This window comes from Mirounga angustirostris, unplaced genomic scaffold, assembly GCF_029215605.1.
Source record: "Mirounga angustirostris isolate CCGP_5_RB_7025 unplaced genomic scaffold, mMirAng1.0.hap1 SCAF_3, whole genome shotgun sequence".
In the NCBI taxonomy this organism is placed as follows: Eukaryota; Metazoa; Chordata; class Mammalia; order Carnivora; family Phocidae; genus Mirounga; species Mirounga angustirostris.
In genome coordinates this window covers 108,247,563-108,266,176 of record NW_026991711.1, presented here as the reverse complement: position 1 = coordinate 108,266,176, position 18,614 = coordinate 108,247,563, and the positions used below count along the sequence as shown (strand labels likewise).

Sequence of the window (18,614 nt, the reverse complement as noted above, 5' to 3'; positions counted from 1 at the left end):
AGCACTTGTTTTTTCTTGTGTTCTTGATTTTAACCATTCTGACTTACATTTCCCTGATGGTTAGTGATACTGAGCATCTTTTCATATGGCTGCTGGCTAAATGTATGCCTTCTTTGGAGAAATGTCTGTTGCTGTCTTATGCCCATTTTTAATTGGATTATGTCTGGGGTTTTTTGGTGCTGAGTTGCATAAGTTCTTTATATATTTTGAATACTAATTCTTTATCAGTTGTGTCATTTGTAAAGATCTTCTCCCTCCAGTAGAATGTCTGTTAGTTTTACTGTGTTTTTTTTGCTGTGCAGAAGTTTTTTATTCTGATGTAGTCCCAAAAGTTTATTTTTCCTTGTTTCACTCACTTCAGGATACATATCTAGAAAAATGCTGCTATGGCCGATGTCAAAGAAATTGCTGCCTGTGCTCTGTACTAGGATTTTTATGCTTTCAGGTCTCATATTCAGGTCCTCAATCTATTTTGAGTTTATTTTTATATATGATGGAAGAAAGTGATCCAGTTTCATTCTTTTGCATGTAGCGGTCCAGTTTACTTGATAAAGGAGGAAGATACCTTTTTGTTTGTCTTGTTTCTTGTTGAAGAGACTGTCTTTTTCCCATTGCCTGTTTTTGCCTCCTTTGTTGAAGATTAGTTGAGCATATAATCATAGGTTTATTTCTGGGCTCTCTATTCTGTTCTGTTGATCTTTGTGTCTATTTTTGTGCCAGTACCATATTGTTTTGATTACTACAGATTTATAGTATATCTTGAAATCTGGGATTGTGATACCTCCAGTTTTGTTCTTCATTTTCAAGATTGCTTTTGGTGTTTTGGGGGTCTTTTATGGTTCCATACAAATTTTAGGATTGCTTGTTCTGGTTCTGCAAAAAATGCTGTTGGTATTTTTTTTTAAAGATTTTTTATTTATTTATTTGAGAGAGAGAATGAGACAGAGAGCATGAGAGAGGGGAGGGTCAGAGGGAGAAGCAGACTCCCCACTGAGCAGGGAGCCCAATGCGGGACTCGATCCTGAGACTCCAGGATCATGACCTGAGCCGAAGGCAGCCGCTTAACCGACTGAGCCACCCAGGCGCCCTGCTGTTGGTATTTTGATAAGGAATGAATTAAATCTGTAAATTGCTTTGAGTAGTATAGACATTTTAACAATATTTGTTCTTTCAATCCATGGGCATGGAAAGTCTTCCTATTTCTTTGTTTTGTCTTCAATTTCTTTCATCAGTGTTTTATAGTTTTCAGAGTACAGGTCTTTCAACTCTTTGGTTAAATTTATTAGGTGTTTTATTATTTTTGATACAATTAAAATGGCATTGCTTTCTTAATTTTTCTTTCTGCTGCTTCATTATTTGTGTACAGAAATGCAAAAGATTTCTATATATTGATTTTGTATCCCACAACCTTACTGAATTCATTTTTATATATAGTGTCTTCTCATCTGCAAATACTGAAGTTTTTATTTTTTCCCTACCAATTTGGATGGCTTTTATTTCTTTTTGTTGTCTGATTGCTGTGGCTAGGACTTCCAGTATTATGTTGAAAAAAAGGGGTGAAAGTGAATACCCTAGTTTAGTTCCTGATCTTAGGAGACAATCTCTGTTTTTCCATCATTAAGTATGGTATTAGCTGTGGGCTTTTCTTATAAGGCCTTTATTACGTTGAGGTATGTTCCTTCTAAACCTACTATGTTGAGGGTTTTATCATCCAGGGATATTGTACTTTGTTAAGTGTTTTTTCTCCATTTATTAAAATGACCATATGGTTTGTATCCTTTCTCTTGTTGATGCAATGTGTCACTTTGATTGATTTGCAAATGCTGAACCACCCTCACATCCCAGGAATAAATCCCATCTGATTGCAGTGAATGATTTTTTTATGAATTGTTGGCTTGGGTTTGCCAATATTTTGTTGAGGATTTTTGCCTGTATGATCATCAGATATATTGGCCTAAGGTTCTCTTTTTTAGTGATATCTTTATCTGGTTTTGGTATCAGGGAATGACTTTGGAAGGTTTTCTTCCTCTCCTATTTTTTGGAATAGTTTGAAAAGAATAGGTATTAACTTTTCTTTAAGAGTTTGGTAGAATTCACCTGTGAAGACTTCTGGTCCTGGACTTCTGTTTGTTGGAAGTTTTTTTTTTTTTTTTTTCTTTCTTTTTGTTTTTGTTGTTGTTGGGAGTTTTTTGATTACTGATTTAAATTCATTGCTGGTAGTTGGTCTGTCAAATTTTTGATTTCTTCCTGATTCAGTTTGGGAGGTTATCTGTTTCTAGGAATTTATTTGTTAGGTTGTCTAATTTATTGGCATATAATTTTTCATAATAATCTCTTATAATCCTTTGTATTTATGTGGTGTCAGTTATTATTTCTCTTTCATATCTAATTGTTTGAGTCTTCTTTTTTTTTTTTGATGAGTCATATGGCTAAAGGTTTATCAATTTTATTGATCTTTTCAAAGAACCAGCAACTCCTGGTTTTATTGATCTGTCCTCTTGGTTTTTGCTTGTTTGTTTTGTTTTGGGGCTTGTGGGGAGTTCTTTTTTGGTTTCTGTTGTATTTACTTCTGCTGCAATCTTTATTATTTCCTTCCTTTTACTGGTTTTGGGTTTTGTTTGTTCTTTTATTTCTAGTGCCTTTGTTGTAAGGTTAGATGGGCTTTTTTTTTTTTTTTTCTATTTCTTGAAGTGGAACTGTATTTCTGTAAACTTCACTCTTAGAACTGTCTTTGCTGTGTCCCATAGATTTTGGACAATTGTGTTTCCATTTTCATATGTTTCAGGTATTATTTTTTCTTTTTTAAATTTCTTCATTGACATATTTATTGTTTAGTAACATGCTGTTTAATCTCCACATGTTTGTGTTTGTTTCTTTTTCTTTTAATTTTCTTCTTATAATTGATTTCTAATCTTATAGTGTTACGGTCAGCAAAGATACTTGATATGATTTCAGTCTTCTTAAATTTATTGAGACTTGTTGTATAGCCTACTATGTGATCTATCCTGTAGAATATCCCATGAACACTTGAGAATAATGTGTATTCTGCTGTTTTTAGTTAGAGTATTCTGTTAAGTCTATCTGGTCTAATGTGTTGTTCAGGGACATTGTTTTCTTATTAATTTTCTGTCTGGACATCCACTGATGGAAGTGGAGTATTAAAGTCTACTATTATCTTATTTCTATCAATTTCTTCCTTTGTATCTGTTAATATTTGCTTTATATATTTAGATGTTCCTATGTTGGGTGCATAAATATTTACAAGTGTTATATCTTCTTGTTGGATCTGCCCTTTATCATTATGTAATGACCTTCTTTGTTTCTTGTTGCAACCTTTTTGTTGTTGTTGTTGTTACAGTCTATTTGGCCTAATATAAACATTCTACCTCAGCTTTCTTCTTTTCCATTTGCATGGAATATCTTTTCCCATTCCTTAACTTTCAGTCAGTGTGCATTTTTAGATTTGAAATGAGTCTCTTGTAGGCAGCAACAGACTGTATTTTGGGCTCCTTGAAATAATGAAGCATTTCTATGAAGTAAAAACAATCAGCTCGAATTGAGCCTACCTTTTTAAGTAGATGTATATTCCAGGTTATCCTCTAGCTTTGTCATAGTTCAAACTTCAAACAAGTTTTGCTTATTTATGTTATCTTTCTCATTCTTGTGGACATTTCCATTTTCCATCTCTGGCTAGTTGAAGATTACATAGCAAATAAATTGAAAAGAAATCAAGAAGTAAATTTTGTCAATGTGTAACTTTCAAAAAGTTAAAAGCATGACTCATACAAATATATAGTGACTATGTGTTAAGGAGGGAGTCACTTAGCTCATTAATGAGAACCAGAGGATGGTAAATCTGTTTCAAAGGAGTACAGAAGAGATTGAAGTGTTTACAATCAATGAAATAAAAACATCCTAATTTAAGATTGTAAAGTTAGGTATAAAACTAGTTAATGTCATACAGGACAATAAAACTAGAGTTATCTTTACTACCTGATGGAAATAATTTGCATCTCTGTAGGACATAAATTATTTGCAATTTACAAATGTGCAAATTAATATCTAAATTCATAGAGACTGGGATCTGATCAGTATTAAATTGTAAGTTAAACAAAGATATATTACTCAGGAAAATGAACTAATTTATTAAGGTGTCTATGAGACAATAGTTCAGTATGCCATTGAAAGAACTTGTAGACATTCTTTTATATTTTTTTCTTAACAAAATTTTGACTTTTATTCTAAATAATTTTGTGGTATGGACAACTCTATGAAACAATACTTGAGTAGATATGTAATTTTGCCAGTGTACGGTAACAAAATACCACGGGCTTAAACAACAGAAATCCATTTTCTCAAAATTCTGAAGATAGGAGCTTCCAGATCAAGGTTTCAACTGGTTGGATTCCTCTGAGGCCACTCTTTGGATTGCAAACAGCCTTTCCTCTATGTGTAGGGATTCCTGCTATCTCTCCTTGTAGGTACTAATCTCTATTTATAAGGATATGGGTCAGGTTAGATTAGGGCTTACTTTAATGACCTTGGTATAATCATCTCTTTTAGATTTTATCTACAAATGCAGTCACATTCTAAGGCAATGGAGGTTAGGATTTCAACACATGAATTTTGGGGAAAAACAATTCAGTCCATAATAGTTAGTATACATTACATTTTAGTGAATTAAAAATGTTTCAGTACCATATTCACCAACTCTGGAAAATAATTACTTGCCTTGTATCATGATGAAAAGTCTCTTGTAAAGTGTTTTTGTAATCCAATTATAGATATAAGTATTTGTCTTTAAAAAAAATTTTTTTTTCCTTGAATTTTTCATTTTATTTTCACTGGGTACAACTTTAAGTTGTTAGACCTAACAAATATTGTGTTTAAGAACATTGTTAATAGCTACTTATATGCTGTTGTACAGGTTTCAAAATACTTCATTGTTTTTTCATTATTATTTAAAAATTTACCAATATTTATATTTTGTAGATATGAGCAGGATAGTAACCTTTGCATTTGCCAATTAGAAAATTCTGAGTAACCATAATAAAAGCCATCCCCCCCCAAAAAAGGAAAAATCCAGTTGACTTCAGTTGAAAAATGAATAAAAAGCAAGCGACTAGAAAACATAATAACAGGAATATGTTTAAATTTTTGTTCAAGTAACAGTAAAGTAATAAGGGTCTAACTAAAAATTTAGGATTTTTTTTCATAATATCATAAAATGATTGCAATTATCTTTGACAATTTCCTATGATCTTGGTTATATTTCAGCAAAATTAAAATGAAATACTGAATCCATTGTCTGGAAGATACACCTATCTCCTGAAATGTGTAAATAATTTCAGCCAAATTTATTTACTTATCTATCTATGTAACTATTGGCCTGCTTACTTGAACTTTTTGTCTAATTGCTTCAATTCTCCAATCTTAATAAAAGATTATATTAAAACTAGACAGAAACTTCAAATATAAGAAAAGGAAACAAAACCAATGCCCACAATTACTAAGTGTTTGGCTAATTATTAGGTTTTTTAGTGAGACCTTGTTGCTTCAAACTTGGATGGTTGTTAACAATAACTATTGTTTCAGTAGCAGAGAATCTTTCTGTAATGATAAAGAGTTGAAAAAAAGTGTGAATGCTGTCAAAAAGCTCTTTTGTCTGGAATTACAATTGCATAGACTCCACAAACTGCATGCCTAGATGAGGGATGGGTCATTGAATGGGCTCTGGCATGTACTTTATCTGAACCCAAGGTATTTAAAAGGACATTTGAAACAGTGGGTTTTGTGCTCTAGTTGATATGATAATGTAAAAAGAATAAAAAATAAACAAAGCATGCATTTGCAGATTTCTGGAGACAGAGAAATAGTTCAGCTTTTCAAAAGTCCTGGTTGCTGAACTGTTTGAAAAAAGCTGCATGTAGTTCGTGGAACATTTAAATGGTTACGTTTCCATAAAGACTGGTCAATTCAGGAATGAAACTGTAATCGATAGCTTGAAAATGTGTTTCCAATGAATTGCAGTATCCACTTTCTGTTTGTCCTGGTAAGGCATGATAGAAATTCCCACAAACTTGCTACTTTCTGTACCTTGTTTTGACAATATACCATTAAGAGTGGTAATAATGACACATGCGTCTAGGTTGGTCCTTCTGTTGAAAGGATATCATTCACTGAAGCAGCAGGTTACTAAGGAAGTATTTTGAAGCAGAGTAGGAAGAATGTTTAGGTTCAGATTATATAGGGAAACTGCTTAGTGAATGAGTCATAGATCCATAGTAAGTTTGAACAAAGAGGTATCACAGTATAATTTCCAATAGATAAGAACATGACTGTCATAAAATTCAAGAATAAATATGAACCAGATATTTATTCATGGAATTATTGAGGGAACCAGCCCAGCATGGCAGATCTAAGAGCATTAGTGGATACTTGCAGGCATTTCAAAAAAAAAGAATATATAAATAAAATTTGTAGGAAAGCATAGAAATGGTTAATGCCTCACAGGGCAGTATGACCATAATCTTTGGGGTTATCTTTTCTACCAGATAAATATCTACAAAATAGCATGAAATCGCACAGTGGTATAGGTCTGATCAAATGGAAGATACTCAAGTCAAACACAGATACATTCTCTGAGAGCTGCTCTATCCGCTGTTGCCACTAGCTACATCTTTTAGATTTAAATCTGAGATCATTAAAATAAAATACAATACAGATTTTGTTTCCCAGTTACACTAGTTAGGTTTTAAGTGTTCACTAGACACATTTGGCTAATCGCTACTTCATTAGACAACATGGATGTGGAATACATCCTTCATCACAGAAAGTACTACTGAAAACACTCTGCTAGAGGATTAATCTTTGAGCAGGCCTGTTTTATGATGCCTATGTATGCCATTGAAAAACATACCACCCCTTCTTTTGCTTTGACTATTTTTTGTAAACAAAGAGATCTTACACATCTCCTTTTCCACCTTTTCCACCCTTCCTTTTTTTTTTTTTTTAATGGAAGAGGATCTGAAAATATGGGTTTACCCTTAGATTTATAAAAAGTTTACTCTTACTACTAAAGAGTTTAGATGTATCATTGAACCATTGGGTTGAATGAACTATTTTGTATAAATGGGGGATTTAGGACAAAGATTTTATTGTAAATATGTGTATTTTAAGATTTAGAAATTCTTTACCCATTTCCCTAGATCATCCTCAGTCCTTATATGACAAGAAGAAAGGTATCAAAAGGTAGTCATTACTTTACAGAATAAATCACTTATTTTGGCGTAGCAAAAAATTATCTTTGGAGGTTTTTTTTTTTTATCATAAAACTACCTTTACTTTTGAAATGTCTTCTGTGGTGGTTTGGGCAGACTTATGTACTCTTTGGCTTATGATACTAAATTTGCACCTGCAATGCAATGATTTTGTGTATGTGTGTTTTTCAGATGTGCAACAAATGGCGATTGACTGGCTTACCAGAAATCTCTATTTTGTGGACCATGTCAGTGACCGGATCTTTGTTTGTAATTACAATGGGTCTGTATGTGTCACCCTGATTGACCTGGAGCTTCATAATCCTAAGGCAATAGCAGTAGATCCAATAGCAGGGTAAGAAGTTCTTTTTTTTATAGTGTTGATCTGAGATAGTTACCAATTAAAAAATATTTTAGATCAAAAAAATATAATAGATCAGTGTCTGATAGGAGCTGTGGAATATGACTATAGGTTCAAAATATTTTTAAATGTAGATTTCAACATTTGCATTGCAAGGAGGGGAAAAAGGGCTACAATTTACCATGCAGAAGCTGGGGAATACCAATTCCTTAACACATTAATATTGCTGGCCTAACCTGAGATACAAACAACTTGTCACCCTCTTAAGAATTACTTTGGGGTCACCAGACAAGAGCCTCAGGATAGTTTTGGGTTAAAGAGAGAAGACTTTAAGTTTCCTTAGCAGTAGACCTTGTAGTTAGCAAGCTTCCGAAATATTTTGACTTGAAAGACAAACTTACATCCAACACATTTGGGATTTATAAAAGGGGCATAATACAAGTTCATGGGCACTACTAAAACGTTAAGGTCATCTTTTAGTTGAAACCAACTTTTTTTTCTAACTACTGATATGTAAATACTACATAATTATGGAGTTACTGAATTCATCAGAATTCATTTTCTCTCTCTTTTTTTTTACTTTCTAATTTTGCAAGCCTCTTTGTTGGTTAAAAAGATGTCTTATCTGATCTTCTTTTAGCTAATAGGCTCATTAATCTTTTTTAAATATTTCTCAATTTGTCAAAATATAGTCATAAATGTTTAAATTCCCGTCAAGTTTGTTGATATGATTAGAAAATCAATATAGGAATTATGCTTCAATTTTACAAATACTATGGCGTTATTGAGGGGGAGGGGCAAAAAAGATGTAGAGGCTTATAGATTCAGTTGTTTCTCCAGTCAGTAGTGGGATACTCTCAAATTAATGACATAATGTACAAGGATACTCTCAAATTAATGACATAATGTACAATTTTAATTGGAGGAGCTGTTAATGTACAAGGATACTCTCAAATTAATGACATAATGTACAATTTTAATTGGAGGAGCTGTTGTTTTTTCAGAGGTAAGTTGTAGCAAAGATTTGAAAACTGAAATTTTATCCTTATTACTGTTTTAATCGCCCCCAAGTAGTTCAGGCTGAAATGTCTGATGGAACATATCCTGAACCACCATAAGCCTCCATTCAATAAATGGGAAAATATTTACTGAAGAAACAGCTGTCATCCATATGTGGACTTTTGTCACTCTTTACTTAAAGTCTGATTGAATATTAAGATGCATCATCACAATGGTTTTGATTTTGACAAGAACAGCTTGTACATAAGAACTTTGCTAGGAAGGCTGTATAATATAATTCTTGAATGTAGCTCTATTTGTATTTGCAGCAGATGGTTACTTGAGTCAATCTGACTGCAGCGATGCTTCAAAAGACATTAGTAAAAGAAGTTGTATTTAAACTGATTTGTTTGGGTTGTTGGATAGGGTAGTAAGAAAGAATTGGAAATTTACAAATGTGCCAACAACATTCTTCTGGAATTTTGTTTAGAAATATATTTGCTTGCATGTTATTCCCTGGATGTGCTAACTGAATTTCAAATTAGCCTTTAGACAGTCTTATCTGTCAAAAATGTTAAGAGGTGAAGCTATTGTGTTTCTCCCCTCATTCTACCATCTTATCCTTCCGCATTCTTAAAAACAAAGATCCAGAGACCCTTTCTAAATAAAACTGTCAATCTGAAATGTAATATATTTGAACGCCATTTCCCTTTCTGAATAGCAACATATTTTATGTTCTCAAGTTTCCTGTTTTCTCTCTGTCATTGCATGAAAGGACCATATTTTGTCATTTTTATCAAAGGAATTAGGAGTAGAAAACCCCCATATTGTTTGCACTTACTCTCTGCAGGATGCCTTTGGGCCTAGTAACTGTTTAAATGTAATTTTGTCATGTATCATTTATCACAATATGTTCTCTGGAATTTTTTGTTTGAGTTTGCTCCATGTCTCTAACACGGTTTTTCAATCATGAGTCATAGAAATCAGAGACAGCAGAGCTTTGCTCCTTTATAAATATAAGCCAGTTTGTAATAGAACACTTTCAAATAAATTCTACTTTTCTCTTATTATCAGAAATTTGGCTGGGATTAATATGATACTATCTAGGATAGGAACAATAGGTTTTTCCTTTAACTTCTACTTTGGCGTCTGCTCCAGAGCATTTTGAATAGTCAAGGCTAGAACAGCTCTGCCTGACCTACCAAAGGAGACATGTGTCATCAGTGAAAATTCTCCTACATTTTCCTAATTGTATGGGGTGAGTGATAGTATCTTTGGCTCATTCTCTTGTAACTTCAGAAGACATTGGCATATACTTAAAGTCAGACATGATTCTTAGAGCTTGACCTTAATAGTAGTAGAAATGGAGGGAGATTTGCCTTACCTCTTCAAAAGCTGCATTGAAAAAAAATATCTTTTAGTTGGCTATACTTTTAGTGACAATAATGAAGTTGGTTTGGCAATTTGGGAAAAATGTGTTTTGGCAGATGTGTGGTACCATGTATAAAACCCAAACTCAGTGGAGTTACGTGAGATGGCTAACCAGAGGGAGAGGGAAACTCTCCGCTGTCATGAGAAACAGCAGGAATTGCATATTTTCTAAGTATAATGTATACCATTTTTCTGTATAGGTTGGACTTTTGACTTGTAGAGCTGAATGGCAGAGTGTTTGTACGATTTATTTGTGAAATTCATGACGCCATCTGTCCACAATCTATCTAAATATCTACATGCTCATCTATTATTTATACTACTACTCCCCTCTCTGGGTGACTTCAGCACTCCTAGATGGCATTTAGATTCATAGAAAATTATCTAAACAATAGGCATCTACTTACATTGGCCAGTTTACTAAGTGCTTCAGGAGAGTTATCACTGCCACTTTTCAATCCAAAATTCCTTTCAGGAGTTGCTGATGTGATTAGGCAAGACAACATGGATATGCAAGTTTGTGTTTTAGGGTCTGAGTGAAGTTAGTGGTTCAAAGGCTCACTGAAGGGTATAAATCCATATTAGCTGTCTTATATATGACTCAAGTTATTCTCACTAATTCATTTTGTCTAGAGTCGAATGCTCCAAATTCCTCTCCAGGCCTCTCCTCAAGTAGAGGTGCATGTATGACATTACCTTTAATCACTGTCTGCTTCAGATACAAATTATATTGTGATTATCCTGGGATTATGAAAGAATAATTTGGAGTGGTTTATGTTCACTACAGACTTTACTGGTAACTTACCCCAAATTGATTCAACTCTCACTCTTTTCTTAGCTCACATCATTCATAATAACACAAATAACTCATAATAATGCAAAACATTCTACATCTTTATTTGCTCTCTTTGCTCTTCTCTCTCGTTTTCACTCGATAAGTTTTCAGTATTTGTTAAACTTATCTCTAAATTACTGAGTTCACAGTGCTATTTCTAGTAATTATATTTAGTATCTTCCCATCCCTCCAACCCCTCCCTATAAAAGAGATTTCTTCTCTGAATTCTCACTCTGATTAATGATGTCCACTCACATAGATAAAGTAATAGAAAAAAAAAATACTATGTATGACTTAAATTATGAAGGAATTTATTATTTCACTTAAAAATCTAGATATAAGACAGTTCTTATATTGGTTATTTTAGTGGCTCAACAATATTATTAAGGATGTGTATCCATTTACCTCTTTGTGATGTGATCTTTAGTGATCTTTAGCTTTTCAGGCTAATTCTATTGTTATCATAAATGGCTACTGAAGTTCTAGGGATCCTGTGTAGAAGCAAGATACTCAGTTCAAAATAAAGAAAAGAAAAAAAAAGGGTGGGGGGAAAGCATTATATTTTCCTTGGGTGTAGAAGAGCTCCTAAGCAGACATACTTTCATGTCTTCTTGGTCAGAAATGCGGTAGATGCCTACCTGAATGGGACAACAAAAGCCTTTTTTTTTTTTTTTTTACCACTGACATGTGAAAGAAGGACATAGGAGTGAAATCGGGACCAAACTACTATGGAAAAAGAAAAACAGATTAAGAACCAACATCATCTACTACAACCACTGTTGTATGATATTTCTCTCTTCTGTGCAATTCTTTGACCTTTCCTTGTTCTTCCCAGGCACTTAGGGGGTCTCTTTTAACTTAGCTAAAATTGTTTGGAATATGGACAAATACTTTGTTCCAATTCTTTATTCCCTTTTCTAGGAAAACTCTTCTATTTCCTTTTGGCCAAAGCCATTCAAACTCATACCAAGGAATATTTTTTCTTTTCTCTTTTCAAGGCAAATAGCATTTTTTCCCCAGTAACATTTTACAATACAAAGAAGAAGCTGAGGTGGGAGCACTCTGGATAGCAGTCCTAGTATCCTTACTTTTATCTTTAAAGATATACTTTAAGAAACTGATGGTAGCTTTTATTCTATCAGATTTTCCAACACTTTTGGAATCTATGTGAATATTCTAAGCCACTGTGAAAACAAAAAGTACATATGAGCCGGTGGTACTGCTTTTGAAAATATATGGATGGATTTCCTATATCACTCAGGTGTAATGAGGGCGTCAAAGATAATGATGTGATGTATTCTCTTATGGAGCTTAAAGTATAACAGAGTTATGCATCAAATATCAAATATTACAACCAGAAGATATAGTTACTGTAGTTTACAAAAAAAAAATACATTCTAAATAACAAACAAAATGCTAAGCTGTAATTTATTTGAAGTTTATGAGGTACATAATGGGTCACGCACAAATGTTATTTTCAAAAAATAGAAAATCTTGGTTTGGAAACACCACCACAAGGAAAAGGATAAAAATTAAAAACAATAAAATAAGTACTCGATACCATTTCCCTTGTATATTACCACTCTTTCATATATAACATATATTCAGGATTTTACTGTAGGTTATACAATCATATTCAACTAAAGAAAAAAGAACAAGAAGAAAAAAAAAACAGCTTTTATGCTAAGTTATATTTTGTTCTGCTTGAATGCTGAGCCTTGCAGGATATTGATCCAAAATTGATATTTTCGCTTGAGCCAGAATCTTAATGGTTTGACTAGGGAGAAATTGGTCTGGCCTTAGGGTCAAGGTGGATGTTTTACAGTGTCAAGTAGTGTTACTCAAGATTTTTTTTTTTTTTTTAATCATGCAAAGGAAAAAGTTAAATGTTGAGGGTATCTGGTCTTCTTTCAATTTTAGTGAGATAATTGTCTTTCTAAGCACTTGTAAAAATTGTGTTTAGGCAGGAGGCATCACACTTCCTGATTACCAGCTATAAATCATAGTCATCGAAATAGTATGGTACTGGCATTAAAACAGACAAATAAGCCGATGGAACAGAATTGAGAACTGAGAAGTAAACCCAAGCATATACAGTCAACTAATATTTGACAACAGAGCCAGGAATACTCAATGGAAAGAGGTCAGTTTCTTCAATACATTGTACTGAGATAATTGGATAGTCACATATAAAAAGAAGGAAACTAGACTCATATTTTACACCACTCACAAAAATTAACTTGAAATGGGTAAAAAGCTTAAGTGTAAGACTTGAACCCCATGAAATTCCTAGGAGAAAACATAAGAATAAAGCTCTTTGACATGGGTACTGGTAATTAATTTTTGCATATGACATCTAAAGCACAAACAACTAAATAAATAAATAGATAAACAAACCAGTAAGACTATATCAAAGTAAAAAGCTTCTGCACAGCAAAAGAAACCATTAACAAAGTGAAAAGACAACCTGTGGAATGGGAAAAAAAAATATTTGCAAACTTTGTATCTGATAAGGGGCTAATATCCAAAATATATAAGAACTCACACATCTCAATAGCAAAAAAAAAAAAGAAGAAAAGAAAAAAAAATCAATCTCATTAAAAAATGGGCAAAAGACATGAATAGACATTTCTCCAAAGAAGACATATGAAGGCCAACCAGGTACATGAAAATATGCTCAACATCACTAGTTATTAGGGAAATGCACATTAACAACACAATGAGATATGACCTTATGCCTGTTAGAATGGCCATCATCAAAAAGACAGGAAATAGCAAATTCTCTCATAGATGTGGAGAAAAGGGAACCCTTGTGTAGCACTGATGGGATTGTAAATTGATACAGCTATTATGGAAGACAATATGGAGGATACTCAAAAATTAAAAATAGAACTACCATATGATACAGTAATTCCACTTCTGGGAATATATCCAAAGGCAATGAAAACACTAACTCAAAAAGATATCTGCACCCCCATGGTCACACTAGCATTATTTACAATAGCCATGACATGGGAAGAACCTAAGTGTCTATCAGCATATCATTGCATTTTTGTCCAAAGAATTTATGATATACACGTACGTGTGTATATATGCACACACACACACACAGGGTGGAATATTATTCAACCATTAAAGAAAATACAAAGAGGAAATCCTACCATTCGTGACAACATAGATGGACCTTGAAGACATTATAACAAGTGAAATAATCAGACAAAGAAAAACATACTGTATGAACTCACTTACATGTGACATCTAAACAAAAAGTGATAAAACAGACTCCTAAAAAGAGATCAGACTTGTGATTACCAGTGGCAGTAGTTGGAGAAAGGGAGAATTAGAAGAAAGTGGTCAAAACATACAAACTTCCAGTTATAATATAAATAAGTACACATGTACAGCTTGGTGACTATAGCTATTAACTGTAACACCTGATTAGGCAGTTTCTTGCCCATGACACCACCATACTATCGAAGTGGGAGCTTTCAATAAATACTTGCCATTTCTGTCACAGTCTTCTCTTCTAGCTACCAAATATCTATATTCAACCATATATATCTAATCCCATACATAGAATACTACATTTAGGTCAGAGTGGAGGATCTCTATGTGGTGTGTAATCCTTTTCAATATGACCTTTTGTACTTTCTTGTATACAGCAAACTATGAAACAAAGGACAGATACCCACTGTCCCCTCCATACCCTATATAAATGGATGGACTAGTGATAGAATGACAAACAAACAAAATTATCAGCTAGAAAACAAGATTGGAGGCACACAGTAGCCATTGGCATAAAGCAATAATGAAATCCTGCCAGGCAAGGAAGGACCTCCTGCCCTGGTGGTTTGGAAGTCTCTTGTGGAGATGCTGGTTCTTTCCCTATAGCATTTCCCTTTGTCCACTGTTCTTTACCTATGCTTCCTCTAGGAGGTTCTTTCTAGTCTGTTGTGTTCAATACATCAATACATCAATGTGTGCTAATACAAAATTGGCAATGGGGAATACTCTCCCCCTGTGGACTCTGTATTTCAAAGATTGTTTCTTGTTCCTTTCAAGTTGTTTTAAGGTTTGAAGAGAGGAAAAATTGTGTAAGCTAGGCTCATGACTTTTGTGGTTATAAATTCATTGAAAATTAGTAGAATTTTTATTTCTTTGCTTCCCATTACTTTTATATACCAATATCCTCACTAAGTTATATTCTAGAAATAATTATCAAACTCAAATTATTTCTTTGTACCTTACACTCTTGGTTTTCTCTTTCAATCTGTTGGTGGTCACTTTGAGGCCTGAAAACAATGCTTCAGTGGAAAGCAAACACCTTTTGTTTGAAGGTGAAATTTTTCTGTTTAATTGGGAAGTCTTAATTGACTTTTGTTGCTCAAAGACATTTTCAGTATTTTTTCTTACTATTCAGGCCCTAGAAACAATTTGCTTTCCAAACCTGGGAGGCCTCAGTTTTGCACTTGGTCTGTTCCCTTTCAGTCTTTGCTATCAACCAGCCAATTTTAACTTATACTTTTTTTTTTTTATAATATCTTCCTGAAGTAAGCATGCAGTAACTAATACAACCACTACTATTATAATTTTAAACTTCTTTCTTTAAATCCACAGGCTCAAAATGCATTTCTTCCCCAATATATTTATCAAGATATTACAAATGACATTTTTATTAAGTATATTTAACCTTTGGTATTTTCAGTCCTGAACAATAATTATGTTGATGCTGCTGCCTTAACCATGAAACCAATGTTATGTATTTTAAATTTTTATTAAGGTAGTTCTGTACTTGTGCTACTAACTTTTGAATTTATTAGGGTAACACTCACTGCTATAAATTTTAGTGGATAGCATAATAGAAATTTCATTTATTTGTTTTCTGTTTTATTGCTCAAGATAGAGTCCAATGCATGTGTTCTTAGCTATCAGGCAGCTTTTCTCCATGTGATGATTCAAAGACGGAGGCTTCTTTCATCTTATGGTTCCCATATCCTTTAGGGCCTGAAAGTCCCTTGATTTTTTTTTTCCTTATTTTTCAAATTTAAATTCAATTAATTAACATATAATGTATTATTGGTTTCAGAGGTAGAGGTCAGTGATTCATCAGTCTTATGTAACACCCAGTACTCATTACATCACATGCCCTCCTTAATGTCCAGCACCCAGTTACCCTATCCCCCACCCCCCTCACCTCCAGAAACCCTCAGCTTGTTTCCTATGATTAAGAGTCTCTTATGGTTTATCTACCTCTCTGATTTCTTCTTGTTTTAATTTTTCCTCTCTTCCCATATGATCCTCTGTTTTGTTTCTTAAATTCCACATATGAATGAGGTCATATGATAATTGTGTTTCTCTGATTGACTTATTTCGCTTAGCATAATACCCTCTAGTTCCATCCACTTCATTGTGAATGGCAAAATTTCTTTTTTTGATGGCTGAGTAGTATTCCATTGTGTATATATATCACATCTTATTTATCCATTCACCTGTCAATGGACATCTGGGCCCTTTCCATAGTTTGTCTATTATGGACATTGCTGCTATATACATTGGGGTACAGGTGCCCTTTTGGATCACTACATTTGTATCTTTGGGGGTAAATACCCAGTACTGCAATTGCTACTAGGGTAGGGTAGCTCTATTTTCAACTTTTTGAAGAACCTCCATACTGTTTTCCAGAGTGGCTGCACCAGCTTGCATTCCCACCAACAGTGTAGGAGGGTTCCCCTTCCTCCACATCCTCACCAACATCTGTCGTTTCATGACTTGTGAATTTTAGCCATTCTGACTGGTGTGAGGTGGTATCTCATTGTGGTTTTGATTTGGATTTCCCTGATGCTGAGTGATGCTGAACATTTTTTCATGTGTCTGTTGGCTATTTTTTTTTTTTTTAAGATTTTATTTATTTATTTGACAGAGAGAGAGAGACACAGCGAGAGAGGGAACACATGCAGGGTAAGTGGGAGAGGGAGAAGCAGGCTTCCCACCTAGCAGGGAGCCCGATGCGGGGCTCAATCCCAGGACCCTGGGATCATGACCTGAGCCAAAGCCAGACGCTTAACGACTGAGCCACCTAGGCGCCCCTCTGTTGGCCATTTGTATGTCTTCTTTGGAGAAATGTCTGTTCATATCTTCTGCCCATTTCTTGATTGGATTGTTTGTTCTTTAGTGTTGACTTTGATAAGTTCTTTATAGATTTTGGATACTAGCCCTTTATCTGGTAAGACATTTGTAAATATCTTATCCCAGAGAATCCTCTGATTTTTGACCAGAGAGGGAAAAGGCACATCTGCCTTTTTTCTTTTTTCTACTTCTAGCTCAGTAGCAACCTTTATTATTTCAGTTCCTTCATAGTTAGTGACATCTAGTCACTTGGTCACATCTAAAGGTAAGTGGTTAGAAAATATGGTTTCGGTCAACCCCTCCACATTTTGGAAAGGGAATGGCATGAACTATGAGCTTCTGGTCACAGATGACTGTCTCTGCCACTATAACCACTATCTGATTTTATTATTATTATTATTGTCTTTTGGTTACTAACAAATTAAATGCAGAAGAAGATAGCATGTCAAAGACTTTGTTTCTGAAAGGTATTTTAAATTGAGTAGGTTCATGTTTTGCCAGTGTTTTTTATACTCCCCTGAATGTTCAGATTTCAGGTTTATCATTTTACCTTGAATGAGTTATTTTCATTAGGTATATATTTCCTCTTGAGACATTCACAAATACACATAATCTATTAAAAGTTGCTTGGCAAACATATAATCAGAGAAACAAGTATATTATACCCTGGCCAGTAAATGAAATAACAGGCATCTCCGTATTAGGGCAATTTCTCTAAATAACGGTGCAAAATTCCTAGAACCTAAACACCCTCTTCTCTGGAAAGTCTAGAAACACCATGAACTTTCTCCACTCTGTTTCAAACTTTTTAGATGTTCTAATGATAATTATTCTTCTATTTGTGCTTCCTAAGATCTCACTACTACTACCAGCCCATAGAAGACCTTATTTTCCAGACTTGCTATCTTGGATTTTATTTGATATGCACTAAGCTTGTATCTATTATTTATTTTTTGTTTGCTTGTTTGTTTTGGAGCATACTTTGAATAAATGTAATGTTTACAGAAATTCAATCTGAGAGTGGAGGACAAAATGGATTATTGGTAGGGGTAACACCAGAGGCAGAAGAGAAAGAGAAGACAGTTGAAACAGTGTAAATATAGCATAATAATGATCAGTATGTTTTCTAATACTTTGACACTGACAAAAATCTTAACTCTACGTGCTTAAATGATAAGTGAATTCATTTTCTCACTTAGAGGAAGTCCAGAGGAGAGCAGGCCTGGTTGGGATCCAGGCTTGGTTGTATCTGAGCTTGGTTGAATTGACACCTCGATGACATCATTAGAGAGCCACATCCCTTCCATATCTCTGCTCTGCCATCCACAACTACATCCTTTTTCCCCATGGTCATAAGGTTGCTGCCAGTAGCAACTGAGGAAAATTGTTTACTTACTCTCATGCAGCAGGAAAAAGAAAGAAATCTGACCCCTTAAATGTACTACAAATCTATTACTTCAATTTGAGTGGGCTAAATAAGGTTGCTTTCTCACACCAGGAGCAGTCTCAGTTGCTGGGAGAATACCATGTGATGTTTGGATTTGTATTAATCAGAGTTCACCCCAAGATCTGGAAGTGTATTCAATTTCCCCCAGTTGTGTGG

At 34.1% G+C, this 18,614-nt stretch overlaps 1 protein-coding gene across 1 annotated transcript in view; it reads left to right on the top strand.

Moving 5' to 3' along the window:
* The window catches only part of LRP1B (LDL receptor related protein 1B), a 1,839,752-nt gene that overhangs the window by 909,213 nt on the left and 911,925 nt on the right, over positions 1-18,614 (top strand). The window contains exon 7 of the mRNA XM_045868938.3: positions 7,452-7,614. Coding sequence (XP_045724894.2) covers positions 7,452-7,614 — 163 coding nt within the window. The remainder of the gene's footprint in view (positions 1-7,451; positions 7,615-18,614) is intronic.